The 24,494-nt window shown below is 34.3% G+C and overlaps 1 protein-coding gene across 6 annotated transcripts in view; it reads left to right on the top strand.

Moving 5' to 3' along the window:
• REPS2 (RALBP1 associated Eps domain containing 2) overlaps window positions 1-24,494 on the top strand; it is a 299,240-nt gene that overhangs the window by 80,791 nt on the left and 193,955 nt on the right. For all 6 annotated transcript variants that reach the window (XM_051984434.1, XM_051984433.1, XM_051984430.1 and 3 more), the window contains exon 2: window positions 22,550-22,673. In XM_051984434.1, coding sequence (XP_051840394.1) covers window positions 22,550-22,673 — 124 coding nt within the window. The remainder of the gene's footprint in view (window positions 1-22,549; window positions 22,674-24,494) is intronic.

Genomic DNA, 24,494 nt, shown 5'->3' with positions numbered 1-24,494 from the left:
CATTGAGATTATACACACATGAAACTCCTAGAGAATAATCCAAGGTAGGATATAATTAAATGTTAAAGTTGAATGTATATATTTTTCATTTTATTTATTTATTTGTTTGTTTTGTTATATTTTAAGTTCTGAGAGGTCTTTCTCCCTCCCCACCCTGCACTAGAGAAGGCCACCATTTGACAGAGATTTCTAGGTATAGGTAAAACCATACTCTGCATATTTCTATTTATAAGTTCTTTTCTCTGGAGGTGGTTAGCATCTTCCTTCATGGTCTTAATGTATTTAAAAACACTCAAAATATTTAATACAAAAGGTTCTTTTTAGCAAATTGAATCTTTGTGTTGCTCTGGTGTTCTCTCATGATAAGAGACCTAGAAAACGAACCTCAATATGTTGAATGGATTCCCACAAATACTCTTGGAATGAATGGGACAGCCATGGACATAAGTTGAATGGGATGAGGTGGTTCAGGAAGTTTGTTATTTATAGTGTTGGAGTGTTAATCACTTCAGTGAAATCACATTAAAGGCAGTGATAAAAGATAATTTAAACAACATTTGGCAATTTGCAAAGTGATTTCTTCATAACAATGCTGGGGAACAAGTAATAAAACATTGTATCAGTGGTGTTCCTGGACCCAGACTCTTGGAGAAAGCATTCTTGGACAATACATAATTTTTGAATCTCTGTTTTGGAAAAAACAAAGATTGTTTTACAGTGATTCTCTTAGAGAGAAGAGGAGTAACTCCATGGCTTTGTGCTGGAATAGCCTCAAAAAACAATCTTGATGGAAAGGAGAAAATGCAGACTTTACCCTATTGCTTTACTGTCAGTTGTATGAACTGTGCTGGTTAGAGCAGAAAGTAAGATTTTCTCCCATCCATCCTGTATAGCAATTTATGATGCTATACAAATGGCTAAATGCCACATTTGAATCTGTATTAATTGTCTAATAGAAAAATTAAAAATGGTTTCAAAAACTTGGAGGTGCCAGAGGGGAATAAACAAAACTAAGTTTTTTTTTTTTTTTTTTTTTACTGTAACCTCCAATGTGGATATCTTTTTTCCACAAAGTGGTTTTCACTCAGCAGAACTCAAACATTTGCTGAATGAGTACAGTATAAAAATTTTAAATATCTCTGTCTCTGAATAAGCAGCTTGATTCAGGTTTAAAATAATTGGTTATATTTTCTAAAATTTCTTTCTGGGGATAAGAATCTCCAAAAATTTCTGAAGCTATAAACCTCATCCAAATATTTAAAGATTCTTTGGCTGGCTAAATTTATCATTAAAGATTTCATTATTCTTGTACTTGTTAACAAGTACCGTGTATATCATTTCAAAGATATATTTTATTCATATGTCTACTCTGCAGATACAAGGTGGGGAGAAAGATGTTAGCTAACAAGCAACCTTAAGTGTATTTCCTTTGTGGGGAACTCCTTTGGAAGATGAGTACAGGATGGATGGGAGAAAATCATAAAATTGACAACTTGTTTTGCATCCTATGGTTTGAAAAGAACTATCTATATATCTATATCTATAAAATATACATATATACACACATATACATATATGTATATATGCCATAAACTTGTTTTATTTTCTCCTTAGTCCAGGCTTATGAATTTATTGCTCTAGGGAACTCACATTATGGAAACTCCCTCACTAATAGAAGTCCACAACTTGTGACAACTCATAGTCATAAAATATTGTCTAGAAGAATTGTCAAGGCAACTTCCTCATAGGCACATGACTAATATGTGAACCCAGGTTAGCTTTCTAACAAGTTATTCTCCCTCACTTTTCATACACTAACTTTTTTTAATTAAAAGAAAATTAATTCAGTTTTCAGTTTCAAATTCTCTACCTCCCATCTTCCTATCCTACTCACTGAGAAAACAAGAAAAACAGAATCTTTTACAAACATACAAAATACAAAATGCTTCAATCTCTGAAGCCATCACTTCTTTATCTGAAAGTGGATAGCATGTTTCATCATGAATTCTCTGCAACTATGCTTTGGTTCCATTGAGTTGATGTGTTTCCTTAAGACTTTTAAAGTTGGTTGTCTTTATAGTATGTGGTTATTTATTAACTATTCTCTTTGTTCAACTTATTTTACTTTTCATCTTTACTTTTTTTTTCATTCAAGTCTTCCCAGGTTTTTTCTAAAACCATACATTTTATAATTTTTTAAGGATAGTAGTATTCCATCACATTACATAGGCCATAATTTGTTCAACTAGTCCTTAATTGATGGGCACTTTCTCTGTTATTTTTGCACTGAGGGTACTTTTCTTCTTTCTTTGATCTCTTTGGGGTATAGATTTAGCATTATGAACCATTTTCTAATATAGTCATATTTCCTGAAGTATGGGGTGACTTTGAATACATGTCTACAGTCTACAGTTATTTCTAAAGTCAAGATGAAGCCTTGAAAGTCTTTCATGTAGATCTAAAAATACATCCAAGAACTGGAATCCTTTGAGATTATAGCTAGCTAAAAACTGGAAATAAATTCTGATAGATTCCGATAGCCTAATTTGTTCAGTCATGTCTGATGCTATGTGACTCCATTTGGGTTTTCTTGGTAAAGATATTGGAGTAGTTTGTTCTTTCCTTCTCCAGCTCATTTTACAGATGAGGAAACTGAGGCAAATGGAGTTAACTAACTTGACCAAGATGAAAAAGTTCTACTTGTGTTTTTTTCTTTCTCCCTCTTTTTTCCCCTCTTTTGATCTGATTTTTCTCGTGCAACATCTTAAATGTTAAAATGTTTAGAAGAATTGCACATGTTTCATCTATATTGGGTTATTTGCTGTCTAAGGGAAGGGAAGGGAGGATGGAGGAAGAAAAATTTGGAACACAAGGTTTTGTAAGGGTGAATGTTGAAAACTATCTTTGGGTGTATTTTGAAAAATAAAAAGCTATCTTTTTTTTTTTTTTTTTTTTTTAAAGCTAGTAAGTGTCTAAAGTCAGATTTAAATTCAGGAAAATGAGTCTTCCTGATTTCAGACCCTGCATTCTATCCATTTTACCATCTAGTTGGCACCTGCATCCTAGGATATATTTTAAATGCCTGTATTCTGCTTAAGGCTTAGCCCAGCCCATTTGGTCATTGTCTTTCTACTATTCTTCTTCAGGAATCCTAACTAGAGTTAAGGAGCAAGCCTTCATTAAAAGAAAATTCTCTCCCTCCCTATTATAAGGAGGGAGAGAAAGAGTATAGATTAATCCTGAAAAGAACTTAGCAAAGATTTTCATCATAAGCAGATCTTTTATAGGGGAAATACAGCCTTGGGGGTTTCTTGGGGAAAATAGGGAAGTAGAGGCAGACTGAGCTTGGAGGGATAAAAGAGCCAGATAGAATGCATGTGGCAAATCAGATTCCAAACCTGTCTAAAGATATAATAATATCTCAAGGATATTTAAAGGTGCACAGAGGTTGAGGGATATATAATGGAAGCTGATAAAGAGTTCCATCCTCAAATTACTGTATACAATTAGGATAGTCTGGGAATTATTTATATCTGATAATATATGATAGATTTTTTTTCCCTGACAGGGGAAGATAGTCTCTCTAATTCTCATATTCCTCACATGGAAAATGAAGGTTTTAGATTAAATGATCTCTAAATTCTTTCCAACTCTAGGTCCTGTGGTGTTCACCATAATCCTGATAATTATTACAAGTCTTATCTTATTGTCCCAATCTTTTCAGATGAGGAAATTGAGACTGAAGTTATGACAGTTAAATGATAGAAAGATGGCCTAGGTTTTCCAACACAAACATACTATATTGTCAGTTCTCATAGTAATTAGCTTTAAAACACTTTAGGATTGTAACCATTATCTCTTCTCTCCAGTCAGATTAGACCAAAAGGGACATTATAATGGTGCAAATGCTCCCAATAGGTCAAGCGAATATTTTTTAATGTGCAAGTCACTATGTTAAGGGCATACAAAGAAGGACAAAAATTGTCCTTCAAGGAGCTCATAATTTAATTGGCAATAAGGGTCTTAGACATGTGGTTGAAATTCTAGTAATCTTCAAAAACTTTGGAAAGAAGCTCAATAATATCATAGAATTATGGAGAAGATTATGAGGAGACATATTCTCCTCATGATTCATGTAATATTTTCCAGGGCTTGAAAAAAATAATTGGGTTTACTAAGCTAGTGATTAGGGCAACTAGATGGTGCAGTGAATAGAATTCCAGGCTTGGAATCAAGAAGACCTGAGTTCAAGTTTGGCCTCAGACAGTTAGTAGCTGTGTGGGCAAGCCATTTAACCCTGTTTGCCTCAGTTTTCTCATCTGTAAAGAAAGCTGGAGAAGGAAATGGCAAACCACTCCAGTATCTTGGCCATGCCCAAAAGTGGTCATGAAGAGTCTGTCATCACCGCAATGATTAACCAGCAACGAGGCATTTGTGAAATGTGCCCCATATTCTAAATGAAAACAAATTATTAAGTATCTTGAAAGTGTGATTTTTTTTTTTTGGATATGTATTTTTAAATAGTTGTTTTTATTGTTCTAACAAGTACATATTTTTGAAAGTGGTGAGTGTGGGTTAGAAGGCAGCCTACTGTTTCTTACTTCCTTCAGAACAAATCCTGGAAAATGAGGGAAGGATTTTTTTTTTTTTTTTTTTTTTTTGCCTCTTTCATTGAGCTGTATCCAGACTTCTCTAACTATTCCTTTCCCCCCCTCCTCAGAATCAAAGGCTCTTAATTGCTTTAGATGTTAAAAGCACAGGAATGATAGACTGCCTATTTACCTCAACCAGAAGTAGTTGTACTTGATACATACCCAAACAGCTGCTGATATCATCAGTGCTTATTTGTTGGATTAACATTTACAAACTGATAATTGCTTTGAACAAAATCTGACTGTGATGGCAGGCCTTCCCCCTTGCCCTCTTTTTTTTTTTTTTTTGGCTGAGCAACATAAAATACAGGAGGGCAAAGAATGAATAATATCTTCATCTTGCTGTAAATGCAAAAATAAGAGCTTCTTATCATGACTACATTTTTAAAAAACCATGTACTACTGCTGAAAGAATTACTGCTAAGAGGATGGAAAATCTTCCTTCCTATTTTTGTCACTTTGTGCTTTTGTCTGAACAAATGCTTCCCCTCCCCCCAAAAAAATAACTGTGAAAAGATTAGTTCAGAAGGACAAAAATTACTGAATGATTTAGCATTTTGGAATCAAGTCATATATTGAATTCTGCTGGAATAATGCGCTTTTGATGTTAAGATGCATCTGTTTGTATGGATGAATTTGTAATTGCCAGATCCTTGCAGCTCCTTTAATTCCAGAAGCTTTTCTATTCATGGTAGAATCAGTCTTCTGAATTCCTTCTACCTGGAAGCAGATGGAAAGACATCAGAGAAGTTGCTTCATTTTAGCAATTTATATTTCAAAGCACCTTTTATTGGGTTCTATAGCAGAGGCTAAAGAAAGAGAACAGATTTCTTCATGAAAAATTTCTGTCTTTGCTTAATGGAACAGAGGTCCTTGTTTGACTGGGTTGAGTAGTAAGAATCCTTGTTTTGGAATTGGGGAACCTGGATTCTTATGTGGCTATGGGTAAGCTACTTAATCTCTCTATTCTTCAACTGTTTCTTCTGTTAAAAAAAAAAAAAAGGTAGTTGAATTACATAATCTATTAAATCCTTTTACCTTTCTTGGCATAGTATATAGAGGTATGACCTTGGGCAAGTCATTTAACTCAGGTTCCTCATTTGTAAAATGGGTATAATGATTGCACCTATCTCCCAGGTGAATATGATGCTCATATCATACAGTAGCTGTAAAATTCTTTGCAAACTTTAAAATGCTAACAAATACTATCTATTTTAATAGTTATTTTTAATCATTAAATAATAATAAATATTATTTAGCATGGCAGTCTCAGTATTCCTATTCTTTTTTTTTTAATGTTCATGTTGAATTAAACAAATATTTATAAAGTTCTCACAGTATTCAAAATCTTGTATTCGGTAGAGAGAGACATATTAAGACAAGAGAACAGAAGCTTGTATTCTATGTGATAAAGAATCTTATAAAAATAAATCTAAGAAACATTCATCTGTGATAATTTTATTGTTATAGCTCCTTCTTGTGAATTGTATAGACTGGTTTTGCCCAGTATTAGAGAAAGAACTGTGACTTTAGATTCAAATTAAAAAATTGTCTCTGTCCTCAGGGACCACACTGTCTATTGGGGGGATGAATATAATATGTGCACATGGTAATTGAAAAACGTGTACAAATACCAACATTTGATTTGTGAGCTCTATGTGAGCCAATTATTTAATTTTTTTCTTGAATTCATTTTTTAAAATTCTGAACTTTAATACCAAATAAAATGGGCATTTCATATACATAGTAGAACAGAAAAAGATGAAATTGTATATGAAATTGTAAATATCATATGAGTCTTGATTTTCTTTTAAAACATATAGCATTCAAAACTCAAATTTAAAAGATATCCTTTGATTGAATATGATTTTTCCTGTCCAGTGAATTTAAAAAAAAAATGATTCAATGACTCTCTTATCTTTCCTTTTGCTTAATCTATCTCTATTTTTCCTAACCCTCAAACCATCTACCAAAGAGAGGAAAGAACATAACTCTTTTTTCCTTTCTTCTTCTTGTTTTAATTATAGCGTTTTATTTTTAAAACACATGCAAAGAGCACTCACCCCCACAAATCCCCATGCTCCAAACCTCTCTTCCTCCCTTCTCTCCACTCCCTCCCCTAGATAGCAAAAAATTCAATATATATTAAACATGTGTAATTTCTCTCTCTATATTTCCATATTTATCATGCTGAACAATAAAATCAGATCAAAAAGGGAAAAAATGAGAAACAACAACATAAAAAAGTGAAAATACTTTGTTGTGATCCATATTCAGTCCCCTTAGTCCATGCAATGTTGATCATTACATTATCTTCTTGTTGCTGTATACAAAATTCTCTAGGAAAAAAACTCTTGGGAAAAAAATCATAATCAAGTAAAACAAATTCTTTCATTGACCATGGCTGAAAATATATGTCTTATTCTGCATCTTGAGTCCTTTATCTCTGTATCAGGAGATAGGTTAGAATTTCTTCAACGTAGGGTCTTTGGAATCAGAGTTGGCTATTGCATTGTTTAGAATTCTTAAATATTTCAAAGTTTATTTGTATTTATTTGTATTTACAATGTTGTTAAGTCAATGAATTGTTCTTCTTATAGTGAAATGTTTAATTTCATATAAAAGAATAAAAATAATAACTTGAAGTTATATAGAACTTTATGGTTTACAAAACACTTTTAGCACATTATTCCAATTAGTCAGTCTTGACAATAATTTTGTGAGATTGGTAGTACAAGTTTTCCAATCCCTATTTTATAAACAAAAAATTCAAAGTTGAGAAAAATTAAGTATCTTTCCTATGGGTCATATGCCTAGTAAAAATTAGAGCTGGGAACACACCCAAGATCTCTTAATTTCAAGTCCAGTGATCTTTCCCTCTATACCAATGAACTTTGATGGCCACAGAACTTCAAAATTCTTCAAAATTCAAACTTCAGAATTTCTAAGACTGTATGATCCAAATTTTACATCTCCTCTACAACCTACTTGACAAATGGTCATCTAGCTTTTGTTGAAAGATCTCTGTCAAGGGAGAAGCTGGTATCCCCTCAGGCCTTTCACGTTTGCAGAACTCTACTATTTAAAAGATTTAAGTTCCTTTTGCAAATTGCAAATTGTTCCTTGTTCTCCTTTCTTGGGGCTAAGCAGAGAAGGAATATGACATGGAAAAGGGATTACCTTCTTTGATATGATAGCTCTTCAAATATTAGAAGATAACCAAGTCTTCCCTTCTTCAGGCCAATCTCTATCTTCCCTCTGCTTCAAACCATCTACCAAAGGGAGGAAAGAAGAACAAACTCTTGGGGGAAAAAAAGCAAAATCAAGCAAACAAATTCTCACATTGATTGTGTCTGAAAATGTATGTCTTATTCTGCATCTTGAGTCCTTCATCTTTCTATCAGGAAATGGAGCCATCTTGTTTGTCTGTTTTTGGGCACCCCCATGTTTATCATTATTGTTTCTAAAATGTGATACTTAGAGTTGAATTGAGTATTTCAGCTATAAATTGAGTATAATATTCCAGACTGTTCTGGTGAGATCATGGACTCAATAACCCATTGAAGAACTTGGGGAAAAGTACATTTAGTATTGTAAATTTGAGGTTGTTAGGGTTTAAGGTATAGATAAAGAATCTCTCCTTTGTTTTTACTGGCTGAGTCTCTAAATTTCTGTAAACCAAGCATTGGGGCATTGGGGAGGGAGGGCATGGTGATTTGGGAGAGGAGTAAAAAGCAGATAAATTATTAATTAGGTCATGCTCCTGGCCAGCCAATTTTGGTTTGAAGTTTAATGGTGGAGTAGAGAAAGAATGCTGAACAGGATAGCCCAAAATGGAATCCTGGATTCAGGAATGGAACACTGGTGATGATAATGACCCAGCATAGGAAACTGAGAGGAAGTAGTTAGATAACAAGGAAGATCAGAAGGGATCACTGTTCTAAAAAGCCTAGGAGGGAAAGGTATCCAGGAGGAGAATAGGATGATCAACAAGTTTAGATATTACAAAGTGGTCAAGAAACTTGAAGACTGATGATTAAAGAAATAATGGTTAATAACTATGAAGAAGACAGTTTTTGAGTGGTAGGTTTAGAAGTCATAACAGGCAGTAAGTGGAAAAGTAAGGAAGTTGAAGAAAAGAGGTAAATTTTGGTTACTTATTGTTCATTTATGTCCAACGTTTTTGTGACTTCATGTGGGGTTTTCTCAGCAAAGATGCAGGAATGATTTGGCATTTCCTTCTCCAGATCATTTTCTAGCTAAGGAGATGAAGGCAAACAGGGTTAAGTGATTTATTCAGGATTAGGCTAGTAAGTTTCTAAGGCTGTATTTGAACTCATAAAGATGAGTTTTCCTGACTCTAAGCCCATTATTCTATTTATTGTACTACCTAGCTGCCCCTTTTGATTATCTACCCCTGTGTTAAATGATATTCCAGTGATATGAAAGATTTTGAATTGATTTGAAAACAGGGACTGATCTAAAAATTTGAATCTTTATTCACAAAAATAGAGAAACATTTTAACTTTTTTTAATTAAAAAATTTTTTTTTTTAAATCAGCAAAAATCTTCCTTCTCGTCTACCCATTCCTTCCTCCCAGTTAAGGATGAAATTAAAATAGGACCCCTGTTATACATATGTAAACTCACACAAATAAATCATTACATTGCCTATGTCTAAAAAACCCATTTCATTTATGTGTATATGTATGTATTTGTAAACATAAATATACTATATATATATATATATATATATATATATATATATATATATATATATATGTAGAAGGCAATAAATCATTACATTGCCTATGTCTAAAAAACCCATTTCATTTATGTGTATATGTATGTATTTGTAAACATAAATATACTATATATATATATATATATATATATATATATATATATATGTAGAAGGCTGAAACTCTTGAGTCGTTGCACTGAGGTTGGTTCAAGTACTTAGGGCTAATTACTGATTGGACAATACTCTATGGGCATATGCTTGGAAAATGGTCCTTCCCACTCTCCTATGCTGGCTCAATGATTGGTGTATACAGAGGATTGTAGGAGGGACTGGGGGGTGGAGTAAGATGAGCCAGAGTCTCTTTTTGAGATAGACAAGGAAGAAAGTGATCACAGAGATTCTGCTTCCATCCTATTTACTTCTATCCCTAAAGACCAAGAATAAAGACTAAGGACTTTTGCTTATCCTGACTCCGGCTGATTCTGGGGTGCTAGCGCGGTTGTCACACACACACACACACACACACACATACACACATATGTACTAACCTAAAAAATCTGGATTCTTAACTATTCACTGATACATAAAGTTTTTTTAATCTTTAAATTCAATTTTATTTTTGTTTGATCATCAAAAATCTCTTCTTCTCCTTCTAACTGAGGAATAAAGAAAAGTAAAGCCTGTGTTAAAACTTGTAGTTAGGCAAAGTTAATTTACATGTTGACTATATTCAAAAGACTATATATATATAATATGCCTATATATAATATAGGCATAAATATATGTATAGATTCACATACACATTATATGTACATACATACAGAAACACATGTTTTATTTTGCACTCTGAGACTATCACCAGATAGTGGAGTTGGTTAATATATTTCATCATTATGCCTCTGTAAGCATGGTTGAACATTACCATGGTCACAGTTCCTAAGTTTCACAAGACGTTTCAAAAAACAACTGTTGGTAGTATTTTTTATTTTCCTATCCATTTTAAAAATGCTTATTTTTTAGGGTGTAAATTCCTTGGCAAATGTTCACTCTAACCTGAAATGTAGCCTACATGTCTTTATCCTCTTCCAGTGAAATTTATATGAGTTTTACTTGGAAAAACATCTAGTAAAGTCTGAAGTTTATATTTATAGTTTATGTAAATGCATATGGAGAGATGTTGGGGGTTAAATATATGAGGTTTTTTTTTTCTTTCAAAGACTTTATGCCAATAAACCCTGGGTTTGCTCTTAAAATTCTTGTACTTTTCTACTAATAAATTGATACTTATTGTGCTGGGTACTCAGGATACAAATCAAAGCTAGAACACAACTGGGAAAGAAATTAATGTTTTCTTCTGTGACTGGCATTATGGTGCATTGCAGAGGTATCAAACTCTTGGTCTAAAGCTCCCTAAAAACAGCTTGAACCAGATTAAATGTAATTGAGAAATCTTTAAAATATAAATAAAATACAGGATACCAAAATAATGTTAATTTTTCATTTTCTAAATTAATATACACCCTGAAGATATCCATTTGTTTGAATTTGATACCAGTGATATAGTGGAAAACTTTCTGGATTTGCTGGTATTGTTTAGTTGTTAGAGTTACATCCTACTCTTCTTGACCTGATTTGGGCTTTTCAAATCACTGGAGTAGTTGACATTTCTTTCTCCAGCTATTTTTTGTTTAAAATAGGTGTAACTTTCTCTGAGCCTCAGTTTTCACATCTGTAAAATGGAATAATCACAGGATAATTATTAAGGATCAATCAGTTAACAAAGAAGGAAAGAAACTAAGCTTTATTTAGTGCCTAGTATGTACCAAGTTGGGGGCTGGATATATATATACACATACATATATATGTATATATATACATATATATGAACATATATTTAACATAAAAATATAAAATATAAAAATGCATAAATATAAAAAATATAACAATAGATATAAAAAATAATCACTATTAACAAAGAACTTGCATTATACTGGGAAAATACCAAGTACATATAAATTTATACAGCATAAAGTAGTTTGGCGGGTACTAGTAATGAATGAATAGGACCAGGAAAGAGTTCTTGTTTGTAGAAGATAGTGTCTGAGCTGTATCCTGAAGGAGAGTGTGAATCTGTGAAGCAGAGGTAAAGAGAAGCTGTATTCCTGGCACTAATTACTTGGTCAGTGCTCTGACACCTCTATAGGTAGGGAATAGAGTGCCCTGTGTATTGCAAGAATCTCAGTTTGGCTGGAGTATAGAAGGGCAGTAATGTCCAATGAGGTTAAAAAGATACGTTAGGGCCCGGATGTGAGGGAGTTTAAAAACTAAATAAAGTAATTTATATGTATTCTAGAACCATTCAAGTTTATTAAATAGGAGCATGCCATAACCAGATCTGTGCTTAAGAAAACTCACTTGATAGTTGTGTGAAGATATAGTTGGAATGGAATGGAGACAGATGTGAAGCTAAACCAATAAGGAGGCTGTTGTAATCAACTAGAAGAGACACAATGAGAGTCTGAGTGAACATGGTGATTCTGTAAATGGAGAGAAGTCAGATATAAGAGATGTGGAAGGAAAAAGGGAAAGATTTGGTCAGTGGACATATGGGGTAAAGGAGAAGAAAAGTTGAAGATAATACTAAAGTTAAGACCCATGGAAATTGGAAAAATAGTGATGCTTTCAACAGACATAGGGAAATTTGGAATTCTGTTTTGAATGTATTGATTTTGAAATCATAAAACTAGATTTTGAAGGGACTCCAGAAGTCCTCTAGTCCAGAGCATGCCCAGGGTAGCTAGGCAGTCGGTAAGTGTCTGAGGCCAGATTTGAACTCAAGTCCTCCTGACTCCAGGGCTGGTACTCTATCTACTGCACTATTTAGCTGCTCCATTTTTAATTCATTATTAATCAGATGAGAGTTTATTTACTGACAATTGGGTCTTAGTGGATTGCAATATGATCTCAGTGCCCAGGAGGTTATTTCCTGTTAGGATCTAGTTAATAAACCATGGCTGAGAGAGATGACTTTTGGATTAATAGAGCCAAGTCAGCTGTGAACACAGTCTTTGTACCTCTTATGAAGTTTTAACTGCTTTCCAACTATTGGTCAGCTTTCCCTGGATGAATGAAAAGGAAAGAGGGAGGTAAGGGGAGAATGGAGGAGATGGAATAGACAGGCAAGAGAAAGAGAGGAGAGAGAATGAATGAAAGAGGATAGCTGAGGACCTAATTCAGCTTTCCCTGGAAGGGGATGGATGAAGAACAGAAGATGGAGATAAGGGAGGAATGCATGAGATGGACTAGACAGTCAGAAAGAAAGATAGGAGAGAGAAGGAATGCATATCTGATGACCTTATTTAGGCACCAACAAGTATTTATTAAGCATTGACTCAAAATCAAATCATATTTTGGGATAAAAAGTATAAAATCTAGCCCTTGTCCTTAATTGTAAGGGACAGGAACTTTGGAGAAATATACTTAAGGCTCAGTATGATTGATTTAGTCCTACAACAGTGTTAACTCAGTGGAATTGATAAGACAATGGTTATTTAGTTTTACATGTACTTAGTACTTAATATAGTTCTACAAGAATGACACCTATGATATTGTAATTATAATAGAGTATATAAGAGCCAACAAGGACTAGACGAGAGACATTCCATCTTCATCAGCCTTTTGGTGGCTCTCCTGCATTCCTGCACTGAAACCAAGACCCATTCCGGAGGGCCTCCAGAAAGCTAATTGAGCCCCAGGTGAAGGAGACAGACTGTGAAGGAGACAACAAAGACTTTTGCACTTTATCCCTGACTATTCTAGTGGTGATTACTCTGCAAAAACGAAGGCTGGTCCTAAGACTTCCAGAAAGCTAACCCAGAACATTATACTTAATAACTATTTACTCAATATCAACTTGCTTGTGATCGTCCTGCATTCTGATTTATATTAAATACTTTTTGTTGTTATTTATCCTAGCTAGACGCTTTCTTGGATTTGGATTTTATTTTTTTTATCTTATTTTTTGCTGTGTTTTTAATTCTCTCTAATACCAATTTGTTTTAATTCACAGATTTTTCAGAATTTTAGAACTAGATGGTATGTTAGAGATCAACTCATTTTACAGTTGAGGTAACATACTGGTTCTGACCCTGACATATCTGAGGCCATTCTTATTACATGTTCATTATGCTGATTTTTGAACCTTGCCTTAAAATTTAATTCTTGTCTTCTGTCTTGAATGGAGAAGCTCTACCTCGTGAAATGGATAGAATATAGCCTTGAATCAAGAAGATCTGAGTTTAGATCTAGATATAGTCGTATGTGACTCTCATTTGCCTCAATTTGCCCCTCTGTAAAATGGTCTGATGAAGGAAATAGCAAACCATTACAGTATCTTTGCCAAGAAAACCACAGTATGGGTTAAGAAAAGTCTGAAATGACTGTACAACCATTTATCTTTTGAAAACTTCCACCCTAAATTCCCTCTCTTCACGATTAATGGTCCCTACAAAGATCATCTGTCATCTAATCCTTGTGACACAATCCAGCTGGCATCTTTTCCCTTCATCAAGACCTAAGGCCTTTCCACAAAGATCAACAGTTTATAGATTGGTGTGATTGAATAGATATTTAATAACTTGACAACATCTGTATTCTAATATGAATCAGTGAGTGACTGATGTTATATGCTAAAAAATAACAAGTGCTAACTAGCTTCAAGAGTATTTCATCAAAAGTTTGGCTTTTCTTGCCTTTAATTCTAATATAATTACAAATTGCCTTATGTAGCTATGTTCTTTTTAATATAGATACATCTTATTTTATTGAATATTTCAATTCTGACTAATAATTACTAGCCACATGACCTTTAGTAAGCCAATGACCATCTCTAAGCCTCATTTTTTTTATCTGTAAAATGGAGATAATATGCAACTATTATGATGAAAATAGAGGGACTAAGGCTGAAAAATTACTATAAATTTAGTTTGGCAAATCATATTATGTTTACTATATTGATTGGCATTGAATCCTTGAAAGGAAGCTCTCTGGGGAGGAAGCTCCCTCTACCAATTGAGGTCTCACTTTTCCTGCAACTTTAGTAATGAATTGATGCCTTAAGCAGATTATAAATTCCTTTAGAACAGGGAGTGTCTTTTGCCTTTTATTGCATCCTTATCATTTAGTACAGTGCTTGGTACAAAACAGTGCCTTTATAAATGTTTGAATTGATAAATGCCTGCTGTGCGGTGCTAGGGATGTAAAAACAACAAAAATAGTGAAAACGGATTTTGCCTAATAGGAACATACATTTGAATAAGTCTATCAAAAAAGGAAATGCAGTTACTTTGGTACGATCTCTTCTTCTTAAAGTCATTCTAGCTCTTTGGGAGCACTATTTCCTTTTTCAGATGCCCACAAACTATCCCTTTATTAAAACTCGTTCAAGGTTAGAAAAGTCAGTTTTAGAATTGAATCATCCTGACTCCCAACCTAGTGTTCTTTCTAGCCTTTTGCTAAACTTGTTTAGATTTCAGACCTCCTTGTCTATCTCTTTGTCTTGAGACAACCGCTGGTTCCAATTTCTCCTTGACTCAATTGATTTTGTCCTTCATTTTCAGAAGACTAATAATATCACAAGGTGATATCTTGACTTGTTCATGAATTGCATTTAAGTGAGACAGAGTTGCACGAAGTCATTGGCCTCTGTCTTTTCCAGAGCTTCATCAAAGTCCAGTGGCAAGAAAAAAGTCAGGTTGAATGCCGATGGTCCAGGATGCAATGGAATCTCTGATGTCTGGCCAAGCTCTTCATATGCTTCAGCCTTCATTGCCATTGGAACAAATTGTTCTCATTTTTCCTTTCTGCCAGGAGAAGTCTTTACATGCTTGAGGTATTCATCCCTTTAACTCATTGATGGATTTCATACCTGTTGGTTATCCTCATCTTGGCTTAGCTTTCTGCCAAGACTGTTTTACCAGAGCATGGCTATTGTGTGTGATACAGCTTTTTGGAGCCACAGATGAGAGAGTTGAATGCCAGATAGACATCAAAGGTGGATGAGCAGCTTTGAAAGGGGCTCAGCAATCCCTTAAACCAGAGGTACTGGTCCTCAGTGAACATCCCATACAATAGAATTGGTAGAAAAAAAGAAGACAAACTATGTAATGGAGTGAAGATGAAGAAAGGATGAAACTGGAGAGTCTATCCCACTCTTATTCTCTGGAACATGCTCACCAGCTCCCTTGGGGGTAGCCAGCTGGGAACAGAGGAAAGTGATGCAGCCCTGTTAAAACAGTGGGGGTATTCTTATGGCACTAGGCAGAAGGCCAGGGAAGAGGACGGAGTTAGGACTTTTCTCTGTTCCTGGGAAATTCTAGTGCTTTTTTAGTTATTGGTACTTGGAATATAATATTTTAGGTGTGCTTGGTTTGCTTCTGAAAAGTTTGCTGCCATATATTTCATTTATGTGCAAATAGCACACAATACCGTGAAGAGGTTACCCCAAAGAAACATTTTTTTGAACTACCAAAAAAAGAGTAAGGGAAATTTAATGTCGACTGCAACAGCAGAATTTCCTCACTCTTCCCTAGCAGGGTCTTTAGACAGAACTTTGTACATTCTTCATCACATCTGCATTTTACAGATGAAAAAAACTGAGGTTTACAACTATTCATTGATTTGCTGAAGGTCAAAGCATTAGTAATTATTATTAGAGTCAGGCCTGTACTTTGTTCTCTTACCTACAAATCTATTGCTCTTTATTCATGCTGCATAGAAATGTTCTGAAAATAAATCAAAACCCGCTTTTTAAAATGAGGAAATAAGGAGTGGGTGTTTTCATTTTATAGCTTGAACAATTCTTGTTCAGCACTCAAGTAAAAAAATGATTAGGTTTCTGATTGGAAAGACAGTGGTATTTTTGGGTGATCACTTACAAGTTGATTTGTGTTTAGATGGTCTGAGCATGGCAGGTCACTCTCACTCTCCCAAACTGGGAGGAAAGCTATTTTTGAGTAATCCACAGTCTCTAAACTCTTTGTTCAAGTTGCTCCCTTACCATTCTTCCAATTTTACTGGTCTCTATCCAGCACTCTGAGAAACACATCTGTAAGCTCATTTAGTTCCATCTCATCTTTGGCTTTGCATCCCTGGCTCTCCATCTGAGAAAACAAATGTGGGGCCTTATGTTCCAGCGCTGTATTGGAAGTTTGCTCAATTTGCAACCTAAGCTGAGGTGTTGGAGAAGTCAGAGTTCTTGGACTTTAGGCAGGAGAAGAAAACTGGAACATTTTCCTCTCCTTTGTATTTATATCAGAAGAAGCTCTTTACCTTGGACCATCATCAAGGAACAATTATAAAAATACCACCTACTAAAAGAGGCCATTGTGGTCTTAGGTTGAGTAATGCATATCCTTTAACACTAAGATACCTTCACTAGACCTTTTCAACCAATGGTTCAGGCAACTATTGTGTTGTGGCTTGATTTAAACAGAATGAAAAGAAGAAAGGAAGGAAGGAGGGAAAGTGGAAAAGAAGGGAGGGAGGAAGGAAAGAAAGAAAGAATTGCTTTGTGTAACTTCACTGAAGTCTTAGTTCTGAGCACATGATGTGCACACTTTGCATTGTACATGCACTAATGCTACCAAGAGTATCTTGGCTCACATTTGAGATGGGGTCATGTAAAAATTTCTTAGTCAAAAAGGGGTCACGAATGGAAAAATTTTATGAAGCCCTATTTTATCCATTGCTCTTTTTAGTGGCCCCACTTGTTTAACTTTTGATTTAGAGGCTATGCCATTTAGTAGAAAGAACATTGAATTTTGGATGCAAGAATTGGGATTCAAGACGATATTTATAACTAGGGGTACCCTTTGAATTTTAGTTTCCTCTTCTATAAAATGAAGGAGTTGGGTTAGATGATCTCTAACGTCCTCTCCATTTCTAAGTACCATGATTACATGCTTGTTTTTTTTGAGGGGGTCTGGAAACTTCAGAATTGTTGATTTCTTTTTAGCTTTTCTTTTAGAGTCATCTTCACCTGTTTTATATGTGGCTTTTTTATTGTGTTGATTTTTAGAACCTTTTTTTTTTTTTTAAATAAATTTTAAGTTTCAGTGTTCTCATTGTAAATACAAAGCAATTGAATTTCCTAATTGTAAATTCCATTTGTATAAAATAATCAGGAGAATAAAATATCTTAAATTTCTCTAGTTCTGCAGTTATTTCTACCATTTCATTCACTGGAGTGCAACTCCATAGCTCATTAAACATCTGGATGCCTTTATTGGTCCTTTATTTCTGTAGCTGATTTTGATCCAGAAAATCTGATTATTATTATTATTTTTTGAGACGGGAAAGGTCTAGTTGCCAAGATTTCTTCAAGAATATTGAAATCAGAAAGACCTGGAGAGCTTACATGAACTGATGCCTTAGCATCAGAAGTGAGTAGAACCAAGAGAACATTGTACACAGTAGTAAGAAGATTACGTGATGATTGACTGCGATGGAATTGGCTCTTTTAAACAATGAGGTGATTCAGGCCAATTCCAATATACTGGTGATGGAGAGAGCCATCTGCATCCAGAAAGAGAAATGTAGGAGGGATTGAGTATGGATCACAACATAGTATTTTTACCTTTCTTATTGTTGTTTGCTTGCTTTTTGTTTTCTTTCCCATTTTTTCCCTTTTTGATCTGATTTTTTTCTTGTGTAATATGATAATTGTGGAAATATGTATAAAATAATTGCATATGTTTAACATATATTGGATTACTTGCTGTCTTGGGGAGGGAGTAGGAGGAAGGGAAGGAAAAAATTTGTAATACAAGGTTTTGCAAGGGTAAATGTTGAAAACTATCTGCATATATTTTGAAAATTAAAAAGCTATTATTTAAAAAAAGAATATTGAAATCATTGTATTAACAATGCCTGCTGCACATTATCTCTAGATATAGTATAGAATAAGTAGATAGGTAACATGTTGGTTTTGGAATTAGGAAGATATAATTCAAATCCTGCCTTGGACATTTATTAGCAATGTGAACAAGTCACAGTGAACAAGTCATTTAACTTGTAGTCTTACAAGAAGTCTTAGGCTTCTTAATCTTTAAAATGGATAGAATAACACTTATTATTTCTTCCTAATTTACATGAGTTGTATATGAAAGTGTTTCTCCAACTTTAAAGAGGGAGGGAGGGGCACACAAAACACTGCATTAAGTGCTTTGGAAAAAAACCTAAACAAATGCTATTTATTTTCCCCTCATACTATCCTGGGAGGCAGGTGCTATTATTATCTTCATTCCACAGATGAAAAAATTGAGGCAAACAGAAATTAAGTGACTTGCTCATGTTATATAGCTAGGAAATGTCTAAGACAAAATTTCAACAGTGGTCTTCTTGACTACAGGCCCAGTATTTTATCTAGAAAAACTAATTGCATTTCAGTTATAATTTTTTTAGATTTTCTAGTCTATCTAATAGAGAGCCAGGTAGTACAGTAGAAGTCTCTGAGTCTGGAGTATGGAAGACTTATCTGTGTAAATTCAAGAGGCCTCAATACTTACTACTGGGAGACCCCGAATATGTCACTTAACTCTGCTTCAGTTGCCTGATCTATCAAATGAACTGGAGAAGAAATGGCAAACCATTCTAGTGTCTTTGCAAGAAGACCCCAAATGAAGTCACAGAGAGTTGGATGTGACTGAATTGACTGAACAAATCAACAGTGATAATAATAATAATAATAACAAAATTATATCTATATTATACTTCAAAATTTGCAAAATATTTTACATTAAGCAATGTAAAATTTAGACCATTATTTCATTTAAGTAATATATTATTTTATTTAAATGCAAGGAATGGTATTTGGAGTATTCAGCAAGAGGTATAAGTGCCCTCCAAGATAACAAAATATGATCCAACTACTATGAGCAAAGGGGTTCAGGTGTTCTGTGCTCATAATAGCCAGTGTTAGTTACTAATTTCAATTGCTTTTGATTACTGTCCTTATTTGAAGTACAGTTGTTTGTTTGAATTTGGGTTTGATCTCTTGGAGGGGCATAAAACATTAAGTGATCGAATATGTACGTAAAGAAATAGCATTTCATATTGTCCAGAGCCAAGGATCCTAAAATTGTCATTTGTGACCATTTAATATTAAAGTTTAACCTGCCTGTGCTTATCTGATGTACAGTTAAGATACACTCAGTTAATGCTGATTTGGGCCTAAATGTCACTGAAAAGAAATAGTTTGTATTTATCTTTTGCTGCTCTTCTGAAGAGGAATGTGGTTAAGTATAGACCAAGTTTATAGCTACTACTTTGAATCACACGATTGTTAATTATTATGAAAATATTACCCAATTTCTACATATTAGAATTTATTTTCAGTCTAGTAACACACCCTCTGATGGAGCCCTAAAAGAAATACAGCATGGTTGGGTATGATAGGAATGGTTCCATCTGTTTGAAATTTCATTCTTCCAGGTTTTCCTTTCCATAATTTCCATAAATATATGTATACACACACACACACACACACACACACACACATATATACATGTGGTTTTAACAACAACTTTGGGGAATAACTCATTTTATGTATTATAAATATCCCAATTGATTACAAAGGACATATGAAAGAAGATGCTATCTGCATCTGGTGAAAGAATGGATAAATAGAAATAATATATAAAACCATTCTACATATACACTCATATGCATATATAGTTTTACATATATATTATACACACAAACATACATACATACGTATATAGAATATGGAATATACATGTTTTATATATATATGGATCTATCTATTGGTAGCTATCTCTAGGGTGGGGAAGCAGGGTTTGGGGTGAAGGAAAAATTTACATGACAACTTCTATATTTAAAAGGAAAAGCAAGTTGTACACAATAGATTTGTAGTTTCTTGTGAAAAAATCTTTTTTATTATATTATGTTATGGAAATGCTTGTTTTACTCTGTAAATTAAAAATAAAAAAGCTATTTTATAAAGAGGGCTTTAAGTCTAGAGAAGGGGAATCTCAGAATTGGTAAAGACCTTAGAAACCATTTATATTTCACTTCATTGTTTCCAGATCAAATAAAATAATAGATCTGAGTATTTTACATAGATAACTCACTGTTTTTATCTTATACAAGCATCTCTTCTGTAGTATTCCAGACAATCAATCATTCATTCTATGTGTGAATATTTACCTCATTCCTCAGCCCATCCCAATGTTAGTTTGTTAGAGAGGCAGAAATTTGTTTCCCTGCAAATTGATCCTGTTTCTTCAATCATTTAATGATTATAAGGTTCTCCTCCCCTATTTTAATTAGACTTGATCTGCTAGGAATTGGTATCTATATTTTTCTTAAAAAGAGATTTTGTATTTTGATTGGCATAAAAATGTACATAATTCTTTTTCATTGATGGCCTATTTCAGAGTTATTGCAAACCCTTCTATGCCCCCCCTTCCCTTTTCAGTTCTCTTATACCTCAAACCCTTACCTTTAAATTTCACCTTTCTTTTAAGACTTTCTTTCTGCTAAAAAGAAAATATATCTGAAATCAAGAAAATGCCTTAAGCTTTATGGGTGATGTGATTTATATTATGTTGTCAAGTTTATCAAACCCTATCTTGGGAGTCATTTATGATTGAGGCAGGGAAAGGGGAGAGATTGTAGGCTTTAGACCTGGAGCTAGGAAGGCCCCCAGAGGAGGGACAAGAGTACAGAAATAGGGAGGCTGCAGGTTCATAGAATCATAGTTTTACAACTAAAAAGGTTTACAGAGGCCATCCAGTTCAACTCCCTCGTTTTACAGATATGGAAACTGAGGCCCAAAGAGATTAAATCATTTAAGGCCTGACAGACTAGTAAATTCCAGAGTCTAGATTTGAACCCATTTTCCTCAATAAAACCAGTACTTTTCCCACTGTAATACACATAGGAGACATAAAGACCAGACTCTGCATTACAATCTTGGTCTTTAATAACTGTTTTGTGACTTGAACTATTCTCTGGGGAGTGTGAGGAGTGAGCATTTTCTCCTCTACCTCCTAAATCATCTCCCTGTGCCAGGCACAGTGAATAACTTATTTTTATGATATATCAGACTGGGGAATTATATAGAATTTTTTAAAGAGATTCATATGTTTTGGGATTTTTTTTTTTTTCAAACTTACCTGGAATTCCGATCAAAGTCTGTTTGAAGAACTTTACTAAAATTTAGTCACTGGGGAATGGTTAACTTACATTACACAACTATAATGATTTCTGGATTTCAGGCTGCGGCAGTGGGAGTTACTATTTCCTTTCTGTCACTGGGTCTGCTAATGGTTAAAGCCTGTCTGTCTTTATGTCTCTCTTTTTTTTTCTCCTTCTATCTCGTTGTTGTTCAGTCATATTCAATAATTTGTGACCCCATTTGGGGTTTTCTTGACAAAGATACTGGAATGGTTTCCTATTTCCTTCTCCAGCTTATTTTATAGATGAGGAAACTGAGGCAAATAGGGTTAAGTGACTTGCCCAGTGTCACACTTCTAGTAAGTGTCTGAGGCAGTTTTGAACTGATTCCAGGACAAGTTCTCTTTCCACTTTGCTACCTGACTGTCCTTCTCTCAATTCCTTCCCACTCTTTTCCCCTGAAGAAATAAAAAATATGCAGTTTCATGATTTGCCTTCTATCTGGAAAGCTTTCTACCAAAGGAGATTAAAAAAAAATGTTGTTTAGAGTTTTCAGTGACTGTATAATTCATACATACTGGTTGGTAATCACCAATTCCTTTATTTCTAGTAACCCTTTATATAATTTGTACTAGAAGACACTATCCCTTGAAGATTCAATTGTATTTCTCAGGATGGATAGCAGCCACTCTGTGTTGCCTTTATTCTCTCTCTGTCTTCTCAGAAAAAAAGGGAGGAATCTCTATTGGATCTTAAAATAGCATGGTTTCATGGGATAGCAGAATCTAAAATATTCACCTAATTTAGAAATCTTCTGTTAATAGGTGTATAAACAATCTAGGATATATTCATAGGCATTTCAAAATGTTTATAGCTTTAAAGTTTCCTAAAAGAAAGCATGTGAGGAGAATTAAAAAAAAAATAATGTGATTCTCTTTTTTTTTTTCATTTTCAGATCACAGAACTCTGTGGTGCAAAACGTGTGGGTTATTTTGGTCCAACACAGTTTTATGTTGCCCTGAAATTAATTGCTGCAGCACAATCTGGCCTTCCTGTACAAGTAGAGAGTATTAAATGTGGTAAGTGTTTCACACTGCAAATCTCATTACCCAGGAGAAGTTTCTTTCACTTTCTGAGAATTTCTTTTAGGTAGTTCTATTCTATTTATGCCTTTGTTCTCACCACTTTCTCTTTTTTTCCCCTCTTGGGATCTATCATGGAAAAGAACTTCAGCCCCTCCCTTCACCTCTAAAGAAGTGAAGAAGGTAGTTCGAGATTGTACAGGTAGCAAATAGTACAGAATTTAAGTCTAGTTCCTCAGATGCTAATTCCTATTTTCCATTGCAAAAATGACATTAAGACTTTGATACCTTGCATTTTTGTTTTTTGGTAAAAGATCCAAAGTTACAGATTATTGTTGTTTAACTGTTGTTGTCCAAATAAGTTGGACAAACCAAATGTTTGGTCATATCTAGTGCTTCATGACCCCATTTGGCTTGGAAGAATAATTTGCCATTTCCTTTTCCAGCTCATTTTACAGAGGAGGAAACTAAGACAACAAGGGTAAAGTGATTTATTCAAGTTATATAGCTAAGTATCCAAGGACAGATTTGAACTCTGGAAGATGAATCTTCCTGACTCCTGGTCCCATATTCTATCTACCGTGCCATCTAGCTATCCCTTTATGTATATATTTTTCCTCTACATAAATTTTTAAAACATTTACTTGCCTGTCTATCATCTTTTTGTTTATCTATATATGTTTTCAAATACAAACATAAATTTTTTTGTTTTGATCTGGACCAGTGATTTCAATGATATAGAAATCCCATTGTTGAAATTCTTTATTAAAATATGGAATAGCAACTCATCTACTATATCTATATAGAGTGTATTATTGTTGTTCAATCATTTTAGTCATGTCTTTGTGACTCCATTTGGGCTTTTCTGATCAGAGATGCTGGAATGGTTTACCATTTCTTTCTCCAGTTCATTTTACAGATTAGGAAACTGAGACAAATAGGATTAAGTGACTTATCAGGAAGCTAAAAAGTATATGAGACTAATTGAACTTAGGTTGCCCTGACTCTAGGATTGATATTCTATCAATGGCACCATGTATATTCATACACACACATATACATTTGGATGAAGCCATGAATTATTAGGTTTGCCATTGATCTCCAGTGACTTCTAGCTGGTCAAAAATAGCTAGGTAGGATTGGAGAAGCTAGTATATGTAGAGGGCTGAAACTCTGAAAAGGTGTGCTTGAATCAGACAACAGAGCACTTAAGGCTAATTACCTATTCGATGTGTGTTATGGGTTAGAACTCTGAACTTGAAACAAGGATTCTTACAAGGTGCTAAGTCAGTGTAATTGATAAAGACAATGGTTATCTAGTTTTGCATGATGCTTAACAGTTCTCTAGTTCAGTAGATGTACTTAGTACTTAATATAGTTCTACAAGATTCACACCTATGATAAGAGAGCATGTAAGCTTGGACAAACTTCAGCCAGATTCATTCAGAGGCAATCAAATCTTGGTTTTTTAAAATACGTTTAACCAAGCTTTCGACACATTTTCCTCGAATTGGAAAAGAAGGCTCCTTTCTAAACATTTATTCCATTTCAGCTCAAACATTAGTTTATCCCTTTACAAAGTTTCCTTCTTGTACTCACGTTAATTTCTGGGTCATGGAGACTTTTCCGCTGAAATCAGGATTGGAAACTTTTTCCACTTAACTTAGGATCATGTCAGCCCCACATTGGGCACCAAAATGTAGTGTTCTCTGGTTCAGTTTTCTTGGGGTCTCTGGGAGCAGCCTTTGTTTCAGTTCAGTAATCACCATAAGAATAACCAGGTGTTAAAGTCCAAATCCTTTATCTCCTTCCTGGGGC

The sequence above is a fragment of the Antechinus flavipes genome, chromosome 3, assembly GCF_016432865.1.
Source record: "Antechinus flavipes isolate AdamAnt ecotype Samford, QLD, Australia chromosome 3, AdamAnt_v2, whole genome shotgun sequence".
Lineage (NCBI taxonomy): Eukaryota > Metazoa > Chordata > Mammalia > Dasyuromorphia > Dasyuridae > Antechinus > Antechinus flavipes.
Note: the sequence above shows the minus strand (reverse complement) of the source record. Positions and strands in the feature narration are given on the sequence as shown.